The 11,564-nt window shown below is 32.4% G+C and overlaps 1 protein-coding gene across 1 annotated transcript; it reads left to right on the top strand.

The window, feature by feature from the left end:
* The first annotated feature begins 8,376 nt into the window (after nucleotides 1-8,376).
* LOC114185302 (VQ motif-containing protein) lies at nucleotides 8,377-10,261 on the top strand. Its single transcript, XM_028072959.2, has one exon. The coding sequence runs from the start codon at nucleotides 8,715-8,717 to the stop codon at nucleotides 9,411-9,413; it is 699 nt and encodes a 232-aa protein (XP_027928760.2). The 5' UTR covers nucleotides 8,377-8,714; the 3' UTR covers nucleotides 9,414-10,261.
* The last annotated feature ends 1,303 nt before the right edge of the window (nucleotides 10,262-11,564 follow it).

Genomic DNA, 11,564 nt, shown 5'->3' with positions numbered 1-11,564 from the left:
GTCATATGTGATACACGTTTTGTATTTGTGTACCATAGATTTTAATTATTTAGAATATCTTTTAAAAATTCCTAATCCAAATTAGCAAGGTAAATACTATAACAATAAATTTTATATTACTTAAGAATTAAGGTAAATCAACACATCTTAAATTTCTTTTGAGTTGAAACACTTAGAAATCAACATGTCATTTAGGTTTATAAAAGCATCTATACAAAAATCACGTAAATTGTTGACTTTCAAAATTCTTAATAGATGTTAGTGTTACTTTTTATGTTGGAATTCAATGCTAGCACGTCATAAGCTATCATTCTTTATTCATTTGATGTGAATCTTTCATGTATGTTATGATAAACAATCATTAGCATTATTAATATATTCAATTGTATTATATATTTAATAAAAATGTTAATTTATCCTTTATTTATATTATTGTTGAGAACATGTATAGTATCATTAAAGTTAAGTATTAATCAACCTGACTATATAGATAAAAGAAATGTACAAAGAATAGTTCACACACACACACACACACACACACACACACACACACACACACACACACACACACACACACACACACACACACACACACACACACACACACACACACACACACACACACACACACACACACACACACACACACACACACACACACACACACACACACACACACACACACACACACACACACACACACACACACACACACACACACACACACACACACACACACACACACACACACACACACACACACACACACACACACACACACACACACACACACACACACACACACACACACACACACACACACACACACACACACACACACACACACACACACACACACACACACACACACACACACACACACACACACACACACACACACACACACACACACACACACACACACACACACACACACACACACACACACACACACACACACACACACACACACACACACACACACACACAGAGAGAGAGAGAGAGAGAGAGATATATAATTCTCCTACAATAGTACATTTATCAATATTGATAAACCAACTATCCAAGACAACAATTCTCAACCATTAACATACATATAACCTAGACTAAATTATTTAAATTTATGCATTCATTTGAACTCTAGAAGCTTTGCTTTGTCATGTAAAATAAAATCCTTAGTATTACAAATTGAGTTTACTTATAGCCTAAAAGAAATGGAGTCCATGACCCCAAGACCAGCTATAGAAACCTCATTCCCACTTCACCACCTAGACTATTTTCTCTACATGAATCCAAGAGTCTAGTAGAGTATAAGGATAACTTTCAAAGTGTCCCTATCAAATGCATAATACTAAACTCATATGGAATACCATTCCTCCATATAAATGTTATGACCCACAATTCAAACACAACATTCAATCCACATATAACATTCCTCATACCTGAATAACTCCTCCTGATCAAATAACATATCCACAAAACCTTCATTCTCACAAGTATTTTTTGTATGTCAACGTTTACCGCATTCTATTCAAATAAACTTGATACACTATCCACAATATATATATATATATATATATATATATATATATATATATATATATATATATATATATATAACTATTTTATCATATTGGCATGTTTTACATTTCAAGTCATACACTTCTATCATTCACAATAAACATTCTTTTATTCCAAGATCAAACCAAAACCCTAAATAAATTCAAAACAACCCACCAACACACCAAGTAGAAATTCTCTTCACAAAATAGAACAATCTTAAGCGACTGAGTTTTCTAACTACATAGCTCAAATCAAAGATCCAATGGTCAAAGTAAATTTATATGCCTAGGACCAATTGTCTAAATTTCAGTTTGATCCAACGGTTAACGAAGCAGGATTCCCAAATTTTCTGAGATGACTTAGAGTTGGAAAATTCAACTCGCCCAACGAGAGGATTGCTTGCCTAATGAGAAAACTTCTATGCCAAAATCATTTTCGACACTCGTTCAACGAGTTGTTTGCTCACCTAGCGAGCCTGCATAACACAAACAACAAAAAATCCTGCAATTTGACAGTTCCAACTAGGGATGTCAATGGAGCGGGTAGGGTATGGGTAGTGGCTCCCTTTTACCCTACTCGTTGGATAAATATACACCTTGTACTCATCCCCGTATTTGTGCGGATATTCGTTATACGGGTATCCACATATTTTTTTAATATCTGCAAATATTCGCGGGTACCCGCGAGTATCTACAAACAGAAATTTAAAAATATTTAACAACATATTTTAAACATAAAATTCAAATAAAATATAATACATCACTATCATAAATTTCAAACAAAGGCCAAATAAATTCAAATTCATACAAGTTTAAATAAAATTATAAAAATAAATATTATAATCATATTTTTTATTTTAAATTAGATTTTAACGGGTATGGGTATCCACGGGTACCGATACTATGACACGTGTACCCGTCCTATTAACATGCCATGCAGGTGTAAAAAATATTCATACTCATTACCTGCAAGTATCCATTTATAATATTCATTTTCTACCCATTGCAGGTTTTATCCGCAAATATCCATGGGTACAAGTTTTTTTAACATCCTTAGTTCCAACTATACCAAAAACCAATCTCATGCCTCAGAAGAATCACCTTTAAACAACTCATTTTATTTCATTCTTCAATTCACATCACAAAATCAATTTGAACGTAAGTAATCCCACTTTCTACACACATATCATAGGACCCCATTTTTCATATTACGTAGAAACATCTACTAGCAATCCCATTTCTCACATCACCAACTATTAGCAAATTAACCAAACCAATCAAACATACAATCACAATTTATGTTTCAGAATCAGATATCAAAATGAATACAAATCGAAATAGCTAAAATTAGTTTCCCTCACCTGAGACAAAGAAATCCTTTTTTCTATGCAATTGCTCTCTAAAGCTCTACACACAGGACCACCTAAACAACCAATTGAAAACCCAATTAGAGTTCCAAACATAACATCATGACCAGAGAGCAACATAGAATCACAAAGAGTAACCTTGAGTCACATGCGCGATTCCAAACCCCACATGCAACCCAAGATTAGAAAATACCTAAAAGAGAGCAAAACAAAAACTTACTTTGTTAGACTCTTTGATTAGTTAGAGATGTAGAACTTCTTGAGGTGATCGATCCTACGGTTTCTGATCTTCAATCAGATGAAGATTGAGTCAAAAAAAAAAATAGGGAAGCCAAAGGGAACTTAGAGAAAAGGGTTTTTAGATAGAGTGTGATTTTTATAAAAATGAACTTTTCTTATTAAAAATCTTTATTTAACTTAACATTTTATTATTAAAATATTATGATGTTCTCTTCTAAAAATCACAATCATTCTAAAGTTATTTTCTAAGTTCTCACATTTTGTCGTCGAAACAAATACTTATATAAATAATAAAGATAGAAGAAACTAATTTTTACTTCTCAAAGCTTAACTATATGTACATATTTTATTGTTTTAAATTTAATTTATAACATTTAATTACATATACAAAATAAATCTATGTTCTCTTTTAGGGTGTCTAAATACCTAAAATACAAAATATTCTAACAATGGGAACACTACCAATTTCCTCACCAACCGATGAGTTCCTCGTTCTTCTCGCTCTCACTCTCCCTACCAAACATTTATGTCATCATAAGTTTCCTTTCTCCACAAAACCTTGCTTCTATCATTGCTCAAGGCCTTAGTAATATTCCAACCTACCTTCTGTATTTTCCCACAAACGATTTTCCCATGTTCAATTAAACTAGCACACATTTTAAAATATACCATAAAAAAAAAAAATCGTTACTTTATTTACCCTCACCTCACTTCATGAACACGACTAAGATAATTTAGTTAATTTTATTCGTTTTTTTTTTTCTCAAATGATGAAATAAGAAAAATAGTCACAAATTCTGTGGACTTTGCCTAACAATCAATTTGAAGTGGCCTACCAAGATTGTCAAACTTTTCGGCGTAGCCTTATTTAGATTCAAAAACCAATCTTTCAATGTTTCTTTCTACAAATTTTTAACTTTTATATGTATTATAATTGTCTTGCCCTTGCAGGGTCCGCCAAACTTTGCCTTTAATTATGTCACCTTCAATGCCTGTTTTAGTCTCAGTTCCTACATACTAGGCTTATGTGTTCTCATTTCTCTAAAAATTTAGGTGATTGATAAAATATGTGAAAACTGAGAAACTTTGCACTAAAATATGATGAAAGATTCTCATTAAAATTAAGCAGAGACCCAGTTATTCCTGTTTTTCACCTTTGCATAAGAACCATGAGTGACACCTAATAGTTTGAATAGTTTATGGCCCTATATGGACTATAGTCAAAGAAGCCGGCCAATAACATTTGATTTGTGAATCCATTGGTCAGTTTATTGCATTTGACATGACAAAATAGTTTATTACTCACCGTCTGTGTATGTTTAGGGAACAGATTTGTGTTCACCAATAGGCATTTGACAAGTATAATTATGAGCACTGTAGAAATTTGTGAAAGCATGCACATGGCAGTATTTGAAGATAAATAAAATGGCAAAGGAGTGATAAAGTTATGGCATCATGGTATATTTTAATGTGCTCTTTGTCTGCAAGCTCATTCCATGCTCTTCAACAGTAGGTGTTGGCGTGTCAGTGGTTTTAGGACACTATGCCCCTTTCATTCATTGTTGCTTCAATATATATCTCTACTTCTGTTTTGTGTATGTGTGTGTGACTAAAAAGCACTAAAGTAAACCTTTTATTTTAAAAATAAGAGATTTTCTTGCTGCAACTGCATCAGTTCAGAAACCCCCTTTCTTGGAACATGCATGCACCATGTAAGACTTTTACTATCAAGACATCCTACCTAATAAGGAGACTAATTAGTATATTTAATTTTTTGAAAGATTATAAAATAATGGATTTTAAGTTTAACTGAATTTCACAAAATTGATGTGTAAGATGAAGATTATATATCTCGAGTGTCAAACTAGATATTAATACTGGTTTAATATTTGTAAGATAAGGATTATACAGATTTATATATTGTAAATTCATCTTATCTTATCTTCGATCTTCAATCAATATACAATCTCTAACATATTCTTTTATATTGAGTCATATATATTTTGAGTGTGAAACTAAATATTAATAATGGTCTGACATCGATAAATATAAGGAACAATAAATTATTAGGAAAAACTTCAGATGACTTTGATATTATCTTAAGAAGTAAACTTTAAATATAATTTAACCCCGTGAAATTAACTTATAACATAAAGTTTACACTCATTGTAAAATCGTCTTATTTCTAGTTAACATGAAATCTCAGTATGAAAGGTGGTTTGTTCTTTTTGTGAGAAGCTTGAAATTGACTTATGTAAAGAATAAGCGGAGGGTTATGCTGTTTTCTTGGTTTGTTGTGATAGTTACAGAAGAAGATGTGTAGATTTTGGCTGTTGTATGCAAATTCCATCGATAATATCTCTGGTTGAAGAGCTCTCCTATTGTATATGCGAATTCTCCAATCATGTGCCTCCACCACTAGAAGCGAAGAACAAAAAATAGGGTCATTTTCAGAAAAAATAGATCATGAATTCACTTTAATTTTAGTATAGTCTCTTTTTTTGTTGCAGAAGATATCACATAATTTGGTATTGCGCTCTGTCATGTGTTCATTGCTACTCATTCTTCAATGCTTACTCATTTCCCACTTCAAGGTGGGCATGGTATCTCACTTTCTCTCTAACACCCATTTGCATTTTTATTTTTCTCACTCATTTTAGCACCTCATCAATCAAACCCTTTTGGGAAACTCTTTTTTCTAAATCATTTTTCATTTCTCTCATTAATTACCATAAACTCAAAACATCACATGAATAGGAAAAAAATAAGATATACATCATTTTCTATGTAGTCCAAACTTTGACATTATAATAATTTATCCTTGCTGAAAACTGAAAGCATTATATCATGATTAATGATAGCTAGTACAGTAGGTTTCTTCATTGACACTTAACAGGTAATAATAATAATAATAATAATTTTTTTTTTCTTTTTCTTTCATGAGAAATGAATAAATTCTGCATAACAGAAGAGTTTAAAAATGGATTCCACACTACCCTAATAATGATCATCCATTAAAGAGTAATAAATCAATTCTTAAAAGCACTGAGTGACTTTGTCTTATTGGCATTTGGTCCCCCATCATCTCTCTTCTTCTTCTGCTGTCTATCTCCTTTTTAATGTAAATAATATAAATCAGAATTTGATTCCCTTTTTCTTTTTTAGCTTTTCAAGATTTTAAAGTGTGGAAAGAAAAATCTAAACCACTAACTCAAGTGGAAGATATGAAATTACATGTTACCAATCACCAACTTTGTAGAATCAAACTTATGGAATCCATAAGTGCTTCCTGCTGCTGCTGCTGCACTTTGTTTTTGGAACCGAACTGATTCACATAACCCATCACAGAAAAAACACTGATTAAACCATTAATTTAATTAAGACCATTATCATCATATTAACATGTTAATTATTAGTCACTCATCAAGATATTTTGGATACTAAATGTAAATTCAAATAACTCAGCATTGAAACTTCTGCAACTGTCACACTGCACCAGCACCAGTACAAATATATACTTTAAAAATTTGAAGAAAAGAACAATCCAACATGAGAGGATCATGTTGCAAGACAGAAAAATTAATGAAAACAAACTATTATTATAGGATATGATTAAGATCCATAATATATAGATTTTTTTTCTTACTAAAAAAAAATTCCTTATCCAATATAAACTATTGCCTCTAAGTATATGTTTCTCGTTCATTCTATTCTGCAGTCAGTTCTGATATGGTAGAAAACTATATAATTACAATTTTTGTTTATTTATACAGATTTAGAGACTATGTTAGCTATATGTTATTAATACACTTTTGTAAAGTTTTTAGTAATAGTTAAACTATATTGAAATTTATAAAACTGTGTGCAACTCTTCATTAATTATCATAGATTTTAGTTGATAACAAAAAATATGGTTCTATAACATGTTGATAACATTTATCATATTACTGATTGAGAATATGGTTATTTTTATTTTTGAAGTATTAATATCAGGCTGCAACTTGAGATTCTTTTATCTTTTTTATGTTCTTTTGTCAAAGTTCACGTATGCAGTTGATATATCTGGTGTGAACATGCATGCTATTTTTAACAAAAAGTCTCATCCATTTTATCTTTGATAAAATTATAAGTTTTTTTTTTTTTTTGTAAAACGAAGAATTATATTTAAGAAAATAGATTAGAAGTTAGAATTACATTTCAATTTGAATACATATTCAAATTAAATATACAATTCAAATAAGCATTTTTCTATTTTTTTTTAATTCGAAGAAAATAAGATAGCTAATATACATGAGCAAAATATTAAAAATGCATTCAAAGAAATTGATAGAATGTAAACTATGTTTAAAAATTCCCACTACTCTGACTTAGTTCTCTGTCCATATACAGACAACTATATTTATTATTATATCCCTAGTTGTTTTATACGAACTTTTCTTTCAATAAAATAAATTTCAATAAAAAGATACATATTTTTTAAAATGTATTGACAATATAAATATTTATATCGCTATTTAATTATAAGTTGCTATATATGACATTATTATTATTATTTTTATAATGATTATTTTAAAAGTTATTGGTTTTTTTATTAAATTTTGGCTGATGAATTATACTAAATTGGTTGTGACCTTGACTTAAACTCAAAGATATTATAAGCTCAAATCAAGTTTGAATTCAATTATTTTTGTATTAAACAAGTTATCATAAATTGACTCAACTCATTTCCAATTGTAAAAGTAGGAAAAAATGTAGCAGTTAGTGTTAACTTATGTGTACACTTATAAAAGGAAACAAGTTATTCTCCAAAATGCAAAAAACAAATATGAAAAATATCTTCAAACTTTGAACTTTTGAACACAAACAACATTATATTCTCTCATTTTATCTTTCTCTATCATTTTAATTGTCCAAGTTAGGCCAAAGTTAACCAGTTTACATATCCATGTGAGTATATTTTTTTTCTTTTGAATTAAAAAACAACATAACACAACAGAACACAAAGGCACAAAGTCTAGGAATGAAATGGAACATAGAACATAAATATCCCATCACATATGCAATAGTCTTGGCAGTTAGGTTTTGAAGTCAATGTCACAAATATGTTTAACACCACAAACAATGATAGCTTTGCCAGTGGTGTGGTACAGATGCCTCATACCAAAATTCCCAATTCTAACAATTCCCTTTCCTTCTGTCTTTATAAATCCCTAGTCTTGTTGGGGGCATTTTCTCTCTAGCCAGCAACACCCCCAAGCCCCACAAAAGAAAAAATCAATTTTTGAAGGGAGAGAGAAAATATTTTAATGCTCACAAGAAAAAGTTTGAATAGTATGAGAAAAAGAAACCAAAAAAAATAGTATATAGTATAGTATAGAAAAGAACAGCAAAACACAATAAGCAAGCAAGGAAAAGCAAAGCAACCCTCTTTTCTTTCAACCCTTTCTTTCATTCTTTTGAGCCTTGTTTTTCACTCTTCCATGTGTTTCTCCTCCAATCCCCACCCAAATCACCCCTAACCTAACTAACCCTTTAGGTTTGTCTCATGGAAATCAGTTCAAGGTTTCAAGAAAGAGAGAGCCACCCTTCTCCTATGAACTCTCCAACAAGCAATGTGAGCAACTGCATGAGCAGCAGCAACAGCAATGGCATCCAAATCACAACACCACCCCTCACTCCCAAGACCATCCCCAGATCTGATTCCAACCCTTACCCTACAACTTTTGTTCAAGCTGATACCTCCACCTTCAAGCATGTGGTTCAAATGTTAACTGGTTCATCAGACACCACAAAGCAACCACAAGATCCAGTGCCACAACCACCACCACCACCTCCACCATCAAGAAACTTCAACATCCCCCCAATCAAGACTCCACCAAAGAAGCAGGGAAAGCTCTATGAGAGGAGGAACAGCCTCAAGAACAGCCTCATGCTCAACACCTTGATGCCCAATTTTGCCAGAAACAACTCTCCAGGTTTTTCACCAAGAAATAAGCCTGAGATCCTCTCCCCAAGTTTGCTTGATTTCCCTTCCCTTGCTCTCAGCCCTGTCACCCCATTGAATGATGACCCTTTTGACAAGTCCTCACCTTCATTGGGAAACTCATCGGAGGAGGAAAAGGCCATAGCAGAAAAGGGCTTCTACTTGCATCCCTCTCCCATGTCCACCCCCAGAGACTCAGAACCACAGCTCTTGCCTTTGTTCCCACTCACCTCACCTAGAGTCTCAGAATCACCCTCCTGAGGAGATCAAGATTAGAGATTGTGTCCTGTGTTGTGGATGATTTAGATAGAGAGAATGGTTTACTACATGGGTTTTGATTTCAATGGTTTATGGTTTATGGTTTCCTCCATCAACAAGGTACAAAGCTTGGTCTAATTGTAAAAGTGGCTTTCTTACCATGAAATGGCAACTCTTTCTTTATTCTCCTGCTTTGTTTTCCCACCTCAGAATATTGGTATCTTTTTCCTTTCCATAAATGAAAGAAGAAAAAAAAAAAGTGTCTTTGTCCAATGATTTTTTTTTTTTTCTCTTCCTATTTCATCTTGTTCTTCAAGGGTCATTATTGTTGTTAGGAAAACACGTCTTGAGAATAATCATAAGCCAGGGTGTCTCCTTTGATTCAGTGTGATGAATTCAATGAATAATGGTCTTCACAGTGTTTGTGATTGCTGTGTCACACCAACCACCACCTGTGAAAGTGTGTGTTCGGATGAAGAGAATCCAAAGATGGAAAAAAAAAGAAGAGAAGACAAGAGAATGAGGTTGCTTGGAAGGGACACATGTTACTGGAATTCAGTGATGGAAAGGACATAACCGTATCCTAAGTTGTCATCATCGCAGAAAGATGCACCAAAAGGAAGGTGGGTGGGTTAACTTGATGAAGGTGGGAGGGTCCCTCTCCTTGGTTATATGCCAATTTAGTCTAATCAGTTTTCTCAAGTAACTCAACCCAGATAATGATAATGTGTTTTTGCTTCTTTTCTATTTCCCTTTCTTTTTTGCTGACACCTATAGCAAGAAAAACCATTTCTGTGTCAGTTTTCAAGTACAATCTGATCAAGAAGTAAAGCAAATACCACTTTTCTTTCTTTGCTTCGTTTTTAAATGCAGAACATTTATGCAGAATGTCAGTACCCTACACGTACTTGTAACAATAATCTAGACATAGCACACCTATGTGTTGATCACAAAAATTGTATCTTGTGTAAGACTAATGCATGTTCATTGATCACAATAACTTTCTGTGTGGCCCATATACAGAAGCTAATGTTTTCCTAGTACTAGGGAAACAAAGACCAAAGTTTTTTTCACAACATAAGATGATGATGATGATAACACTTACGTTTTGTGGTGTGAGAAATCAAACAAGGTAAACGAATTAATTGTAGTTGTGGATCTCTAACACACATTTTGCATAGTCTGAACTTCTTTTTATTTCATATAGTTTTTCCTGTTCTTACTGAAATCTTGATTGAGTTTCACTATTTTGGAGCTCGGGTCAAACTTTGAATAAATAAATATAGATCAGTAATCATCTGCAGAGATGATTTTAACGTTTTCATAATTTATTTCATCATAATCACTGCATTAATTTATAATTAACATATATCATTAGACTTTATGATCATTTAAACTGCAGTTCATGCTGTAATGAAGGTCATAAATTCTATGCACAGTGTCAGCAAAAATTAAAGTAAATGCACCATCATGAGATCACCAAATTCCAATAGTTTATAAAATAGAGCACCTAGGAAGCTTTCTCCTCTCTCTTTCCATTTTCCCTTTCTTAGTTCTTGCTTTGTTGATTTAAATTTTCTTATATTGTAATGGGAAGCATTGAAGAGTAGACAAAATGACAAGAGTGGAGATAAGATAGAGAAAGTGGGACTTTTGTTACAATCATCATCCTAAGAGAAAGTAAGGTCGAAAAGAAACCATATGTAAATAACAAAAGCAGAGAAAATGTGAAGACCACCCTTTTTCTTTTCTTCTCCCTTTTAGACTTTGTTTTGTCATTTAGGTACATCTAGGTTGGACCCAATTGCTAGTGCTGGTGCATTGAACAGTAAACTTCCAAGTTATTCTATTTTTCTTCCTCCTAGTTTTTATACATCTTCTGGCACACCACTTTTTTTCACAAAGATAGCAGCTAATTAGGTAGCTTGTAACATGACCAAGTTGCTAACACTATATCATATATACATATATACCACAAACAGCTGCAAAAAAACAAGCTTGTACAACTTCCTTTTACATAAACATACATATATAGAAAGAAAATGAAATACAAAGTATGGAATAAGATGAGTAATCGTTAGGGTCAATCACCACACATCCTAAGTATTGTTCACTTTAGAGTCTGAAGTTCATTCACGGTTTTGTTCTTAATAG

Source organism: Vigna unguiculata, chromosome 5, assembly GCF_037176805.1.
Source record: "Vigna unguiculata cultivar grain cowpea cultivar isolate G323 ecotype 2 chromosome 5, ASM3717680v1, whole genome shotgun sequence".
NCBI classification, from domain to species: domain Eukaryota; kingdom Viridiplantae; phylum Streptophyta; class Magnoliopsida; order Fabales; family Fabaceae; genus Vigna; species Vigna unguiculata.
The sequence above is the reverse complement of the archived record's forward strand: the minus strand, read 5'-3'. Positions and strand labels throughout refer to the sequence as shown.

Excerpts from the sequence above, each read along its gene's own strand:
- LOC114185302 (XM_028072959.2), top strand. The coding sequence starts at position 8,715 with ATGGAAATCAGTTCAAGGTTTCAAGAAAGAGAGAGCCACCCTTCTCCT.